Below are 14,472 nucleotides of genomic sequence, written 5' to 3'. Positions count from 1 at the left end.
TGAAGTTGGGGTCACGTCTCCTGGTCTGTCTTCATTTACATATGTTTGATGTTTTCAATTTTAAAGTTTTAAAAAGATTAAAACATACATTACATAAGTAACATTTAGAATCAATTAAGCCAAATTGGTTCTAAAGTTCATATGGGAATATAAACTTAGTAGGAAGCCAGGGAACCTCTGAAAAAAAAAGATCAAGAGCTTTATGACATTGATTGAAACAATAATTAAAATTGTGTGGTGCTAGAACATTGATAGACTAATGGACAGACAAAACAAGCCTGTTTCTGATAGGTCAATTGATTTACGAGTATATCTATGAGGGAATTTATAATATGGTAAAGGTGGCATCTTAAAAGCAGACAGGAAAAAGTAATGGTTTGGGACAATTATCCAGTCATTAAGAAAAGAAAACTGCACCCGTATTTCTCACTTTGCAACATGATGAATTTCCAATATGGTGAAGATTTCTAGGTAGGTAATGAAACCATAAAAACAGAACAAGAAAACTTGGGCTAAGTCTTGTATGGCATTGGATACAGGAAGACCTTTCTAAATAAGACTCAAACTTACATAAAAAAAAAAAAAACTCTGCATGGCCAACAAAACCTTAAACAAAATGGAAAAATATATTTGTCATTGATGACAACCAATCTTTCCCATTTGTAAAGAGTCTCAAGAAAACAATAGTATCAATAGCTGTAGAGAAAAACAGACAGACAGCATGGACAGATTATTCATAGGAACATATGAAAAGGTATTCAAGCTTATTTATTTTAAGAAAAATGGCAAAAGTTACATTGTGGTACCATGTTTCACCAATGAAATTAAGAAAATCCAAAAGTCTGATAACATTTTACTGGCAAGGCTTTGGGGAAATAGACTCTCTCTCACATTGATGGTGAAAATGCAAATAGAGAAAACCGTCATGGAGGGAATGGGGCAAGGCCTCTCAGAATTAGGGATGCACGTGCCTTTTGACTCAAGTTGTCATGCGCAACATACATACCGGGGGCACCAAAACATGTACACACATGACTTCATCTTTTGTTATTGGTATATATTCAGTATTAAAATTCTAATAGTTTTTTCCTTTATTAAAATGTGTATACATGTTTTTGGCACCCCCATATATAAAAAGTGATTCATCAGCAAAGGCTACCAGGAGGAGGGAATAAATAAAGTGGGAATGGGGCAGAAGAGGCACACACACAGGTGGGGGCAAAACGGTCCACTGCATATTTTGTTTTCAAATCACGTGACAGTGTTACCTATTCAGACATTCAGCATTTCTTTATGAGACGTGGTCTCTTGTTTTCTTACATAACGATTGTAGAGAAAACACTCACTTCTGTGTTTTCCTCTCTCACACATGCGACAACCACACGCACAACACTTCTGATGTCAGACTGTGTGGGGGTTTGTGTTGTGTTTTCCACACCAAGCAATTCTATGACACCAGCCGGGTGTCCTAGAATTCAATTCTGACATGACCAGAGTCTCTGCCAACCTCCCAAGTGACGGGCTCTGCCCCACGAGACTGCCCTCTACTTCAGATGCCAACTCCCCAGGCTACCCACAATTTCTGTCCCACCCGACTGTCCATGACTCCCCTGCCTTGGATTCAATTATTTGCTAGAACAGCTCACAGGATTCAGGAAAACACTTAAACTTGCCATTTTGCTGTGTAATAAAGGGTACGAGAAAGGACAGAGGGCGAGGCCGGGAAGGCCAAGTGCAGGGGCTTCTGTCCCGCCGGGAGGGGGTCCCCACCCTCCCGGCACACAGATGTGTGCACCAACCCAGAAGCCCCCGAAACCCCTACTTTTGGGATTTTTATGGAGGCTTCATCACGTCCACAAGGTTAGTCCTTAACCCCACTTCTAGCCCGTCTCCCCTCACTGTGAACGCATAAGGCTGGGAGGCAGATTCTCATAAAGGGGGTGCGGGGGGGAGGGGGCACCATGGCCGACATTTCAATTCTATCTGCCATCTTCAAAATGGAATAGCCCGTACCTATGGGTGCTTGTTACCAAAGTGATACCATCAGTATAAAGTGCTATACAAAGGGCAGTGACCTACCCCACCCTACGGACGGGTAATGTTTCCGTGGCATCTTGGACGGGAACACGGAAGGCAGCCAAAACCCTGGGTCTCCCTCCCGCTGGTGGTGGGCGTGCCCTGTCCCAGCTCCCCAGCACCCAGCACTCTGCCTGACACGTCTCACGGGCTCCACAAATGTTAATTAAAAAAATATTTATGACATTTATTAAAATGTTTTTCCTTAACATATAAAAGATGAGAAGAGTCTCCGAAGAGCCACTTAAGCAAAACCCACCCCTTCATCTAGCATCGTTCTCAAAAGACATGATTCACTCGTGCCACACAGTACGCTGTCCCTCACTTGACAGTTTTCTCATGTAAAAGAAAAAACAAACACTGCTTGTCAAACTTCAACCTCTGAGCTGTGCCAGTGTCTTTCCCGCGGGCAACTTCTCCACCATTAACTGCTCACGACAGGACCCCAAATAGTCTCCCCTGGGAACGGACGGGGAAGATGACCCGGGCGGGGACAGACACGTGACAGCCAGGAAGACGCACAGTCCTTACCTGGTAGAGTTTACCATCTCCGCCGCTGTGACGATGGAGCCCCCTCGCTTCCGACGCCACCTCCTGACTGCTGCTGTGTGAGCTTCACCGTCTGGGGGGCAAGAGAAGGTCACTTCCCTGCATGACAAACATAATGAACATCAACACAGCTGCCCAGGTCACCCTGTGGCTGGCGTTCCGGCCCCTGAAGTTTGGCGCGTCCACTCGCGCTGCAGGCAGCAGGGTGAAGACACACGGCCTGGGGAAGCTCCGTCCCACACAGGCTTCTCAGGCCTCTGGTGACCGCCTTCCTGGCCTCAACCGTTTGACAAAAAGGTAGGTAAGCAGTGTCAGTAGATTTAATTACCACTGAAATTACTGAGTTGCTAATTTGACATACTATTAGTTTAAGAAAACTGCAAGAGTGCGTAAGATTCCTTTTGTCTTTCAAGAAAAGATCGTTACAGCTTAATTTTATATTTGTTGGGTTAAAATTCCTTATATTATTTGGGCCTTTGTCTACACAGAATGTATAATTACACAAGTCTTCTTAGGGCGTTATTAAAAAGTATTGTTTTTCATGGCATAAAATTAAGTGATTTAAAGTAAAGGTCAATTAATTATGAAATATTGTTTACAAAGCTTATTTAGATACATTCTTTAATCCTATTCATGATCTCCATAGTATCTACCTCATTTAGTAATTTATCTCTCTGTTTTAAAATTAATTTATAAAGTAACACAACACGTTTGTGAACCAGAAAATTTTAATGTAACATCATGATTGGTTTGGGAAACGTTTGTATGCGTCAGTGTAGACTGGAATTTAGCTTTATGCTATATTCTCAAAGTAGGCAGAACTGTTTGTAAGTTTAATATTTTACCCTTTTAAAATAACGAGTTATTATTTTTCATATCTAGATTCTATATGTCAAGTTAAAAACAAGGTTGTAGGTTCCTGTTTGCAAAACGCATTAAAATTAACATATTCTTAACACGGATAGTGTTGTCTTTGAAAAACCAAGTTGGATACAATTTTTGTTCTATTTCTCCTTTCGTTTTTTAAAAGTTGTGTAACATCATGACGTCATTTATGCTCTAAGAATTTTAACAGGATCTGGTGAAGTTCATCATGAGACAAAGTTAAAGAATTCTCACGTAACGTCCATGTTCCTGAAACCTCCCGTTTCCCCCACCATTTGGGAACCGTGACCAACGCGGTGCCGGCAGGGCCCGGGCGCCAGCGCCGCCGCCTGAGCAGGGAGGGCCGAGCGCGCGAGAGGCGGGCAGCTAAGCGCCAGCTCTAATCACCTCTTATAAATAAGCGACGGGCTTTCTTTTTGACGTTTTAAAAGAATCGGAAAGAGGAGTCACAACGTTCTTTCAAAATGTGAACCCCAGAGCCCCTCCTCATACCTGGGGGTGGAGGGCTCCGCGTCACTGAAGGGAGCCGTCCCCTCGGCCGGGGCGCGACCGGGCCCCGCCCCCCGCGTACGTGACCCCGAGCGTAACGCGGCCCCGCCTCTCCCGCCGGCGGGCGGAACCTGCGAGCGCGCAGCGGCGTTTCCGGCGGGACGCTGAGGGCGAGACCCAGTCAGCCGCTGACGGGCCCCCCTCCGCGGCCCCGCGTGCCAGCATGAAGTTTCGGGCCAAGATCGTGGACGCGGCCTGCCTGAACCACTTCACGCGTGAGCGGGGCCGTGCGCGCCCGGGCGGTGTGGGGAGGGCCCCGAGGGGGGCGGGCCGGAAGGAGGCGGTGCGCGCGGCGGGCTTCCGGCGAGAGTGGGCCGGGCGGCCGGTGTCCCGGCTCGTTCCCGAAACCCGATCCCCGTGGTTCGCGACCCCGCGGCCACGCCCGTGGGCGCGGTGTGCTGAAGGGGCGGATGCGCGCCCCGGGCGCCCGTGGCCTGCGGCTCGGGGTCCGTGTTCCCACCCGACGTGGGCGTCGTGCCCGGCAGGGCGTGGGGAGGCCGGCGCGACGCCTCGGGGCCGAGGCGCTTCCCGGGGGGATCCCGCTGCACGCGGGCGCCTTTCCGCCGGGAGGCTGCACCGCGCGGCCCTGGCCGTGCGGCCGAGCGGGCCCGGGGTCGTGGCGCCCCGGTGACGCCTCCCCTGCACCCCCTGCCGCAGGAGTCAGCAACATGATAGCCAGGCTGGCCAAGACCTGCACGCTCCGCATCAGCCCGAGTCGGCTGAACTTCATCCTCGCCGACAGGGTGGCGCACGGAGGCGTGAGCATGTGGTGCGAGCTGGAACAGGTGAGCGGACGCCCGGGAAGCCCCCCACGCCGCCAGGGACGGCGGAAAGGCCTCAGGAGCCCCCTCCCGCCTCTTCCCTCAGGAGAACTTCTTCAGCGAATTTCAGATGGAAGGCGTGTCGGCAGAAAGCAATGCGATTTATTTAGAGCTGATATCGGAGAACCTGTCTCGAGCCTTGAAAACGGCCCAGAACGCCAGAGCCTTGAAGATCAAGCTGACGAACAAACACTTCCCCTGCCTCACCGTCTCCATAGAGCTGGTGAGTGGGACGGAGCGGCTCCGAGACTTCCCAGCAGGACCTGACGTGGCGACGTGCCCGGCTGCCAAACGCGCGGAAAGCTGACTGCCTTTGTTAACGCGACACACGTGGCCCCTGAGCGTTTCCCACTGGACTCCGCTGCCCCTCGGATGTAATGGCATTGGCCTGTTCCGCACTCGCCCGGCTCCTAGCCCGGAGCGCGACGCGCACTCCCGGAATATTTGTGGAATGGTTTTGATGAATGGATTGAGAACGTTCCACTTAGATGTTAGCTTTTTTATTTTTGTCTCTCAGTTCTGTTTTTTTTTAAATTTGATATTGACGTTATAACAGCGCTGTGTAATTCTTCTCTTGGCAGCTATCTGTATCGAACAGTAGTCGCATTGTGACCCACGATATCCCCATAAAGGTCATTCCTAGGAAACTGTGGAAGGATTTGCAGGAACCGACAGTCCCCGACTCGGATGTAAGTGACGCTCAGTCCTGCCGCTCATCACACAAGTGATTTGAGTTCCCTGATTTCAGCTATCGCCTTGCAGTACATTTTGTTTGACAGTGGTACTTATTAAAGGATATTCCAGGAAAAGAAATGGAGTATTTGCCTTTTGCTGTTTATGTAAAGTTCTTAAAACAGCACTGCGTGTGGCAATAAAGCCACATGCCACATGTGGGAGACAACGTCTTCCTCAGCAGTGACGCTTAAATAAAACTAAACTACACCGAGGGGGACTGAGGGGGACCGTGGTTTCTGTCGGGAGCGATGGCTCAGGCACCAGTTTGGGTCTCACAGAACTTGCTTGTTCCACGGCCTGTAAGGAGTGGTATCCAGAGCGTGTGTAAGGGCCAAGGGCGGGGCTCCTTCAGTCCAGCAGGAATCCCAGGGCAGCTGGAAATAAAGACGAGGCCCAGGGGTCCTTTGCCTCTTGCTTATGGTGAATGAAGAGACCATGAAAAAGGGATTTTACTGGAGGACGTCCGCCCCGCCTGGGAAAGCCAGCATTGCCTCATGTCAAGCACTGTTGGTAACCTGTTGGAAAAACTGTTGGTCTGCGCGCAGGTGCAGGGACTTCCTCGTGGTCCTTTTTCCGGGTGGAAAGTCCTGAGTCTGGGGCGCGTCCCTCGGAGTCTCATTTCACTCCAGCGACATAGGGCCTCTGGCTGGAGGGCTGCAGTCCTGTGGAGCCAGAAGTGCCCACAGGTGTGTGGTCGCCGAGGTAACCGAGTCAGGTGTGAGTTAGTGAAGTAAAACGGTTTTTCTTATGTTAAAAAGCCAGTTCAAAACCCCAGATTGCAGAGCTATTATGTGTGCACACGTTCCAAAGCTAGGCTGTAGCAGGCACCTGTCGGCACTTGGCTGTGCCAGCGTTTTTAATACTCCTGTTTTTCTCGTTGGCTTCATAGGTTAGTATTTATTTGCCACTCCTGAAGACTATGAAGAGCGTTGTGGAAAAAATGAAAAACATCAGCAATCACCTCGTAAGTTACAACTGCCTTAGAAACGAGCCGAGGGTATTTGGTTTTGGCTGCGTGCCTGCCACAGGTGTGGGTGCCTGTGGGTGCCCCGAGGCTGCCCTGAGGCTCCGCGCTGCGGGCTCTCACTGGCCTGTTGTTGAGAGCTGCAGCCTCACAGTGTCCGGGAAACCTGTGCTGGTGCTTTCCGTCGCCCTCACGGAGGAGGCTTTCGAGTTTGCCCCAGTCTGTCATACTTATATTTATAGCATATTAAGGATATAGTCCACAGTTCTCCCTTCGCTTGTGTTTTGGACAGAACATCACAGTTTGTCTGCTGTGTGGACGTTTTTTATGAGTCACTGACACTGGCAGTGACTTGGGCATTCTGTCTACTTAACGGAGGTCTCAGGGAGCCCAGCACGAAGCCCCCAGCCCGCCGTCTCCCCCTCAGCAGCTCTCTGCCAAGTACAGGGACGTGTTTCCTTTGCTGTTTGCTTGGGTGGCGGTCGATCCACTACAGTGTCACGAAATGCTACAGCGTGTGACAGTGACGGGGAAGAGTGTGGGTGGTCCCCATTCACACCCAGGGTTCTCTGAATTTGATAATCAAACCACATTTGATTATGTCCTGAATCTTCTGAAAACTGCCATCCACCTGATGAAGTGTCAACTCTGATCTTCATCTGCCTGGCCTCGTCCCTGTCACATGGCCACTCCACCCCTGCAGAACTCCCTGGACTCGTCCCCTTCCCCACACTGCCCGCTCCTTCTAGCCTCTGCCTCTGCCGTTTCACACTTGCTCTCGTCCCCCCAACACTTAGCCTCCCGCCATTTGCCATAACTCCGTGCTCAGTGCTCCATGGTAAGTGACCCGCCAGCATCGGAAAGGGGAACGCTATCTCAGCCATCTGTGTGTCCCAGCCACCCACTGTGGGAACAGCCCCAGGCGTGGTCAGGAGGCGTGGGGCGTGATGCCTGAGGACTCGGGCGTTAGGGTTGGGAGAGCGCACGAGCACATTTAAGCCCGAAGTGAGTCTAGCACCTTCGCAGCCTGCCTTCCTGAATAATTTATATAAAACCATTGCTTTTCAGAAGCAGTGAGTTTACAGGTAGCTATTGAGTGTGTGCTTATTGAAACCAATGGGCCTATGTTACGTGTTGTCTTTCCAGACCCCTGATGGGCATCCCAGAATATTCACAAGGACTGTTACGTATCCTTTCAGTCCAGTGTTTCCGGGTACAGGAGAGCGGGCTGGGAATCGAACCCTATTTCTGGGGAGTGAAAAAAAAAGGCTAAGGTGAATACTTCCCTTTCAGGGGTCCCTTCACTGGATTATGCAGCCAAGTCTGGAGGGCTATTTGTTATTTGATGTCAAAAGCCTTAGAAATAAGAGCTCACTCAAGGTGAAAAACCTTTGGTTTCCTTTCTGGAATGAGGAATACTCAGAGTTCACCAGTTTGAGGGAACAAGAATGAGAAATACTCAAGTACGCCCCCTGAGTACAGCCCACAGAGTGTGCAGACGAACCCCACGGCCCCATCTGCCTGCTGCACCTGCCGGGTGGCCCGTCCACACCCGACAGTGCCTCTGTGTCTCCACTGGCCAGGCGGCAGCCTCGTGTAATCGGGGAGCAGAGTCCCAACTTGCAGGGCCCTACATGGGCTCTACCCAGACCTGTGGGTAGAAAGGAGCCGAGTGTGGTGGGCAGGTGAGCGAGACCTTAGGCCGGCCGCGGGTGGGGCACCTTTCCCCAGACTTGGTTTGGAGACGCTGTCCAGTTAAAAGAGCCCACTGGTGTGAGGGCAGAGCTGGAAAGGAAAGGCCCTCTGGGGCCCTTGGAGAAGGCACGGCAGGCACGGGACAGTGGAGTGGAAGGGGACCCCGGGGACGGGTGGGCGCTGGGGGCGGTGTGCAGTGGGGAGGGGCCGCGCCCGTCACCGGGCCCAGCTGTGTTGGGAGGGCGCCAGCCCCACCTGTCACCACACTGCAGCTTGTTGGCGTCCTGGAGACCTGACAGCGTGTCCAGACCTTCTGAACCTGGAAACCTCTCTTCCAGCATCTGCGTTCTGTTCCCGTGAAATCCTAAAGGCTCTGTGGTTACGTTAAATCCGCGCTTAGAGCAGCGCTTTGGCCCACTCGTAGAAACAGGCCGTCGGCGAGCCCCCTGGGTTCCGCCTCCGTTCTCTCTGCTCTCATCATGGAACGTGTGCATGACGTCTGCACTGTCAGAGCGTAAAGCAGTGACACCTTACGCTGTCCCTCCACCCCCGCCGTTTTCTTAGGGAGCACGGGGAAAGGGGACCCCACACCTGTGCTTTGAAGCTGTTCTCTGGCAGATCACGCGGGACAGACAGACAGGAGGAGCAAGTGTCTCATTCGCTTCCCAGGTTCATGGTGTCAGTGTGGCGGGGTGTGAGGTCCTGGGCTCCCGCGTTGTCTTTCTTCCCCGTCGCCTTCACCGCGGTGCTGTCTGGGGACGATGCCGTCTGGTTCTGCCTCCTGTGTGAGGGGCCGGGACTTGCTAGTGGGTGAGGGCGGGGGCCAGGTACCCGCATTTCCCGTTCCCTCTGAAGTCCCAGGTGTGCCTCTCGGCTCGCTCGGGAGCTGTCTGGCTAGCACGGACGCGCCGTCCGTCTCTGGACCTGCTGTCGGCCTCGAGCCCGGTGTCCTTCAGATCCTCTGCATCTCCGGTTCTGTTCGGTGATCTGTGTTTCCGCCCCGTCTTCTCTTACTGCTCGTGGCTTCCTGCCTGTTCACTTCCCTTTGCGATACTTCCCCTTATATTTCAGGTTCCTTCCTGCGCTCTGTCCGCTCTCCTTGTGCATCTGCAGGCAGCCTGGTCACGTCATGTCAGAGCGTCCCTGATTCTGTCCTGCGCTCTCCCTTCGTAGCCTCGCTGTCCCCAGTGTCGCCCAGCCCCTCCTGAATCACAAGTCCCTCCCTCTCCGCGTGCTTGGTGCAGCACCCCAGGCCCTGAGTGCTGCTTGGCCAGTGTAGCTCCTCGCTTTCCAGAATGTCTTGGCTTGGGGTCTGACCACAACCCCTTAGGATGCGTTTTCCTTCCAGGTGTGGGGGGGCCGGGTGGGTCCTGGCTGCAGAACTGTGGGGTTCTCTGTTCCGTCGTGACCTCAAAGTGGTGAGGCACGTGGCCTCCCCCGTAGCCAGCTCCCCTGGGCTTCCTGGGTCCTCCCCCTCGTGCTCCGCCCACCCTGTGCAGGCCCCCCAGATCCCACCCCCTCCCTGTCTCCTGGCAGAGCCCCCAGTGCTCATGTTCCCAGGTCTCTGCCGAGTTCTCCAGGCTCCCCCCGTGGGCGCCTCAGGCCTCGTCTCCTCTCTGTTGCTGATGCCGGGTGGGTCTTGGTGCCGTCGGAAGTGTTCGGGGGTTGGTGGGGCTACCTTGTCACCTGGTTCTTTTGGGTCACGGGGGTGATTTCCTTCTCTCTTTTAAGACTGAAATGCTCAATTTGCAGATAATTGAAGCAAACCTAAATGGAGACCTGAACTTGAAAATAGAATCTGAACTAGTGTGTGTTACAACTCATTTTAAAGATCTCGGAAATCCTCCAGTAGGTAAGTTTCCTGGTGGGTTCCGTTTGCTCCCGACACGTCGTTTCAGATGGCTGCCTTACTGAGCCTCTAACCCAAAGAGGCTGTGACTCGGGCCTGGGGACGGGGCATGACTGAGGTTGAATGCCCGCCGCTGGTCGGCGGAGAGGGCAGCTGAGCCCCTGGGCATCAGGAGTGGGCCTGCTGCTGGGAGGCGGAAGGATGGGCACGGGCTCTGCCAGCCGGGCCGCGCTGGGTAACCCAGGGCCCTGCCAGCCCTGAGACTCCTGTTTCTGCTGCTGCTGCTGGAGGTTGCAGTTTGTCCGCTGGAATGAATCAGAAAGGCAGATAGCATTTCTGTCTCCTGCTTTGCCTCCTTAATACAAAATTAGATTAGCAAATGGAAACTTCTCACGGGATCAGGTGTTCTGTCTCATACAAGGTGATAAGGGACCACGAGTCAGTTCAGTAAGTAGTGAAGGGGACAGGGCGATTGAGCACACGGGGTCGTGGGAGGGGCACTTGCTGACGACGTGGCATCTGTGTAGTCACACACGTGTCCCAGATACACGGGGCCCCCAACTTACAGAATTAGTGTCCAGGTTTGCTTGTCACAGCCGCGCTTAGCGTAGCTGAGGGACTTCCTCTCCACGTGGGACAAGGTGACATCCGTGTGACCAAGTCTTTGATAACAGCTGTGCCGGAGGACTTGGTCGCTGTGACTCGTTTTGTTAGTTTTAATAACAAAGAGGGGCCTCCCTTCCCCAGAGGTGAACAGACGTTCTCTCTCCGCTGAGAGGCCTGCGTTAGCTGTGTCGGCTCAGCTCTTAGACACACGTGAGAGGAGACTCTTGTTTGGCCTGAAGGGGGAGACTGGCTCATATTTCAGGTCCCTGTAAGTCAGAGCTTCTCAACCTGGGGGTCGCGACCCCTTTGGGGGTCGAACAACCCTTTCACGGGCGTCACCTAAGACCATCGGAAAACAAAAAGATATTTGCATTACGATTCATAACAGTAGCAACATTACAGTTATAGCGTAGCACGAAAATAATTTTATGGTTGGGGGTCACCACAACATGAGGAACTGTATTAAGGGGTCACAGCATTAGGAAGGCTGAGAACCGCTGCTGTAAGTGAAGCTCCCCCGGAAATTAGCACGTGCCCCAGAGTCAGGACCAGTACATTCTCGCTGACCGAGTGTGACGTCTGCATTTAGCTGCGTTTCTGCGCCGCTGACCAGGGTGACGCAGCGTGTTTCCGTAAGCGCCGTTAAACGCTGCTTCTCTGAGTTCCCTGTCACATCCCTGTGATCTTAGCCTGGGAAGACGCCTCTCAGGACAGGAACCCAGCGCGCATGGTGGAAGTGCATGTGGACATCCGGAAGTTCCTGCAGTTTCTCTCTGGACAGCAAGTGAACCCCACCAAGGCCGTCTGCAGTGAGTGCGCTTTGCTCTGTTCTGTGTTCACACTTCCGACACGCTCGTCCCCTCTAGCGCCCCAGGTTGTGCGCGGCCTCGTAAACGTGTGACAGCTCGGTCACGTGGCCTCGGGTGTGTGGGTTTCCTGTTCCGAGGCACCCAGAGGCCCCGTGGGAGACAGCTGCGGGGTCGGGCTCCTGCAGGCCTGGCGGGGTCCACGCCTTCTCGCCGGGCACCACGCGTGGTCAGCGCCTGGAGAGGCTGTGGGAGGTCGCGTGCTGACCCCCCCGTCCTCCGCCCGCGTTGACCCAGCCTGACGGGCACGACGCCCTGACGCCCTGGCTTGCCACGCCCATGCGATGCCTTTGCCATTTCCTGTCTAAACCCGACCTGGCGCCTGCGTCCTCTCGACCCCTTCCTTGACTCCGTCTCCCGCAGCCGCACACCTGCCTCGGCACGCTCGCATCGGCCCCACATGAGGAAGGGCTCACTCCCGGGTCTTCCAGGGCTGGCTGTCTCCTGGCCACGGAGATCACAGCCCCTGAGGGGAAACGGGCTGTGCTTGGAAGGGCACCTCTTAGTGACAGCTGCCCGGCTGGCACTCAGCCGCCTGTGAGCACAGCTGAGGAGGAGGAGGGCCCCGAAGTGGACCTGATGACCGCCACGTTGTCATTGTCAGCACCCTGTAGAGAAGGAACGGCGAACAGGCGGCTGTGTCTAGGACCAGCGTCTAGAATGAGAGGCTGGAAGAGGAGGAGAAACCAAGGCGGGCGTAGCCTGGGGGCCGCGGGAAGGCCTTCGGTGGGGTGGCGGGCTCAGGAGGCCGGCAAGGGCCGCGGGCGGGCATGGCTGGGCAGGGCCCGTGGGCGCCGGGCCCGCCTGGGCTGCTCCCGGAGACGCTGTGCCAGGCTCGGCTGAGTTTCTGGGCTGAGGGGCGGAAGCTGTGCTTCAGCGCAGGGTCTGTGCAGGCTTAGATGGCGCCTTGCCACATGCCAGCGCGGGCGCCTCGTAGCTCTGGGCGGGGCCGTCCTGTCTCAGTTTTGCGAGGCTCCAGGTGTGGCCCGGCGCCGCCGCCTGTCTGCGGAGTGGAGGCGGGCAGCAGGCCCTGAGCTGCGCTGTGGCCAGGAGACAGGGCTGTTTGTCACTGGCCAGACTGACCGCCCTGCTCTCAGGGCCCCACGTGTGACGGAGGCACACCAGCCAGCCGTGACTGCAAACCCGAGTTTCTCTCACTGGCCCTTCACCCGCCAGACCTCCTTCCTGCCTGCCGCTCTGTCCCTGGGCGACCTGCCGCTGTCAGCACCCGTCCTGCCGCTGAGGGCTGCCCCTGCTGCTCTCGGTCTCCACCTGCGTGTGCCCAGCACCTCTCCGGGGAGTCTGTCCTGGTCCCCTGTCCTCCCCTCCTCCTGTGACTGCCTTTCCAAAGCTGGGGTGTGAGTGCCCTCGCCACCCCTTTGTCCTCGCCGCCTGGCTTGATCTGGCCTCAGCGGGTTTCCTTTGGAGCAGCAGCCACTGTCCTGGCCCTGGTGGCCGTGGGCTCTGGCTACTGGGCCTTGTCACACTCTGCGGTCACCCGTCCTCCTCCTGGGCGCTGTCTGTCTGGGCTTGCGCCTCTGCCTGGACCCTGCCCCGTGGCCTTCGCAGGGCTGCTGAAGTCCCTGGGCTGCCGACGGAAGTGCCCCTGCTGTCCCCTGCTGCTCTCTAGTGCGTAACGCAGCCCGTCCCGGGTGGCAGCGAACCCGTGCGCCTGGACTTCCCTCGCTGCACTCACTCCCTGGCGGGAAGCTGCTTTTTCCTAGAAGAGCGTGGATGTGGGTGAATGTGGTGCCCGGAAGTCTGCCTGAGACCTTGGCAGCTTCGCTTCTCTCTCCCGAGCGAGGCTGGCATCCAGGTCAGCTGTGCCGGCCGGGGGCAGGTCACACACCTCCGGGGGACCGGGCGCCCCGGGAGCAGAGGCACCGTCAGTGGGGTCTGGGGTGGACATGTGAGCTGGGAGGCCTGATGGTCACAGATTTCTTCTCTCCCCAGATATCGTCAGCAACAAGGTGGTTCACTTCGATTTGCTCCACGAGGACGTGTCCCTGCAGTATTTTATCCCTGCGCTGTCATAGCAGCGCCTGCCGGATCTGGGGGCCCGGGACCCCTGGCACGACTGACCGGGAGAGACTGTTGGGCGATGTGTCCTGTCGTGTGTCCTCACAGCAGCACAAATTCTGTACATTTTTCTTATTTTTCTATTATGTTTTAACTAGATATTGAATTCATGAAACACAGTTGGATAAATGTTATTTCATATTCTTTGTTCCCGTGTCTAATTTGTTGTGCTTTTATGACATTGAAAAGAGAGTTTATTTATCCAGACTTGGAATAGGACTTCCTTACTGAAGACGTGAAAATTCTCTTGTATTTAGAAATGGTCTAGAATTCACACAAATGCTGCCTGGACACGGCATTTCCCCCAAGGTTCTGTCCCCGTCTAAGCACTCAGCAGCGGGCGCCCTGTGGGGACAGCCCCGGGGCACTTCTGGGTCCCAGTGTCACGTGTCCTGGCCCTGGCAGCCCTTGGCAGCCCTGTGCCGCCTGTTGCTCAGAGTGTGTGGGGTCTCTGGCTGCAGTGTAGGGGCCTGGTGACGCCCCTGAAGCTGTCCAGGCTGCCGTTACTCCCAGTGTCCCTGAGGCCACTGTGGGTCCCAGGTTCTCTTTCTGGAAAGAGCGTCTGTGCTCGGTGACAGGGCCACGTTTCTGTTTGTGTGTCACGGCTTATCAGGCCCTGCTGAGTGTCGTGGTGGGTCTCATGTTTCCCAGTGTGCCCGACTGCCACCTGCTGTGGGGCTGGACACCATAATGTTATCTCAAGGTCACATTGCAAATTGAGAAATAAGGCAGTTGCTTAGGATAAGAGGAAGACATGGGACATCAGCAAAATTGACGATTGTTTTATGGCTTTTTCCT

The 14,472-nt window shown here is 54.6% G+C and overlaps 2 protein-coding genes across 12 annotated transcripts in view; one reads left to right on the top strand and one right to left on the bottom strand.

The window, feature by feature from the left end:
• Nucleotides 1–4,078, bottom strand: part of CUNH7orf57 (chromosome unknown C7orf57 homolog) — a 36,411-nt gene extending 32,333 nt beyond the window's left edge. For all 3 annotated transcript variants that reach the window (XM_019653009.1, XM_019653008.1, XM_019653007.1), the window contains exons 1-2: nucleotides 4,003–4,078; nucleotides 2,608–2,724 (exon numbers count right to left, since the gene is read on the bottom strand). The gene's annotated coding sequence lies outside the window, so the exon portion shown is untranslated. The remainder of the gene's footprint in view (nucleotides 1–2,607; nucleotides 2,725–4,002) is intronic.
• A 51-nt stretch (nucleotides 4,079–4,129) lies between these two features.
• Nucleotides 4,130–13,820, top strand: HUS1 (HUS1 checkpoint clamp component). 9 transcript variants are annotated; one of them, XR_002125195.1, is made up of 9 exons: nucleotides 4,130–4,274; nucleotides 4,717–4,844; nucleotides 4,927–5,103; nucleotides 5,462–5,569; nucleotides 6,505–6,579; nucleotides 10,027–10,126; nucleotides 11,419–11,538; nucleotides 12,772–13,411; nucleotides 13,549–13,638. XR_002125195.1 is itself a non-coding variant. In XM_019653001.1 (8 exons), the coding sequence occupies exons 1-8, from the start codon at nucleotides 4,223–4,225 to the stop codon at nucleotides 13,629–13,631; spliced, it is 843 nt and encodes a 280-aa protein (XP_019508546.1). In that variant the 5' UTR covers nucleotides 4,130–4,222; the 3' UTR covers nucleotides 13,632–13,820. The 9 variants fall into 9 exon arrangements, 5 of the variants coding, with proteins under 5 accessions (XP_019508546.1, XP_019508545.1, XP_019508542.1 ...); XM_019653001.1 differs by lacking the exon at nucleotides 12,772–13,411 and having other exon boundaries at nucleotides 13,549–13,820; XR_002125192.1 differs by lacking the exon at nucleotides 4,130–4,274 and having other exon boundaries at nucleotides 4,344–4,844.
• The last annotated feature ends 652 nt before the right edge of the window (nucleotides 13,821–14,472 follow it).

Source organism: Hipposideros armiger, unplaced genomic scaffold (assembly GCF_001890085.2).
Source record: "Hipposideros armiger isolate ML-2016 unplaced genomic scaffold, ASM189008v1 scaffold_191, whole genome shotgun sequence".
Taxonomy (NCBI): domain Eukaryota; kingdom Metazoa; phylum Chordata; class Mammalia; order Chiroptera; family Hipposideridae; genus Hipposideros; species Hipposideros armiger.
The sequence above is the reverse complement of the archived record's forward strand: the minus strand, read 5'-3'. Positions and strand labels throughout refer to the sequence as shown.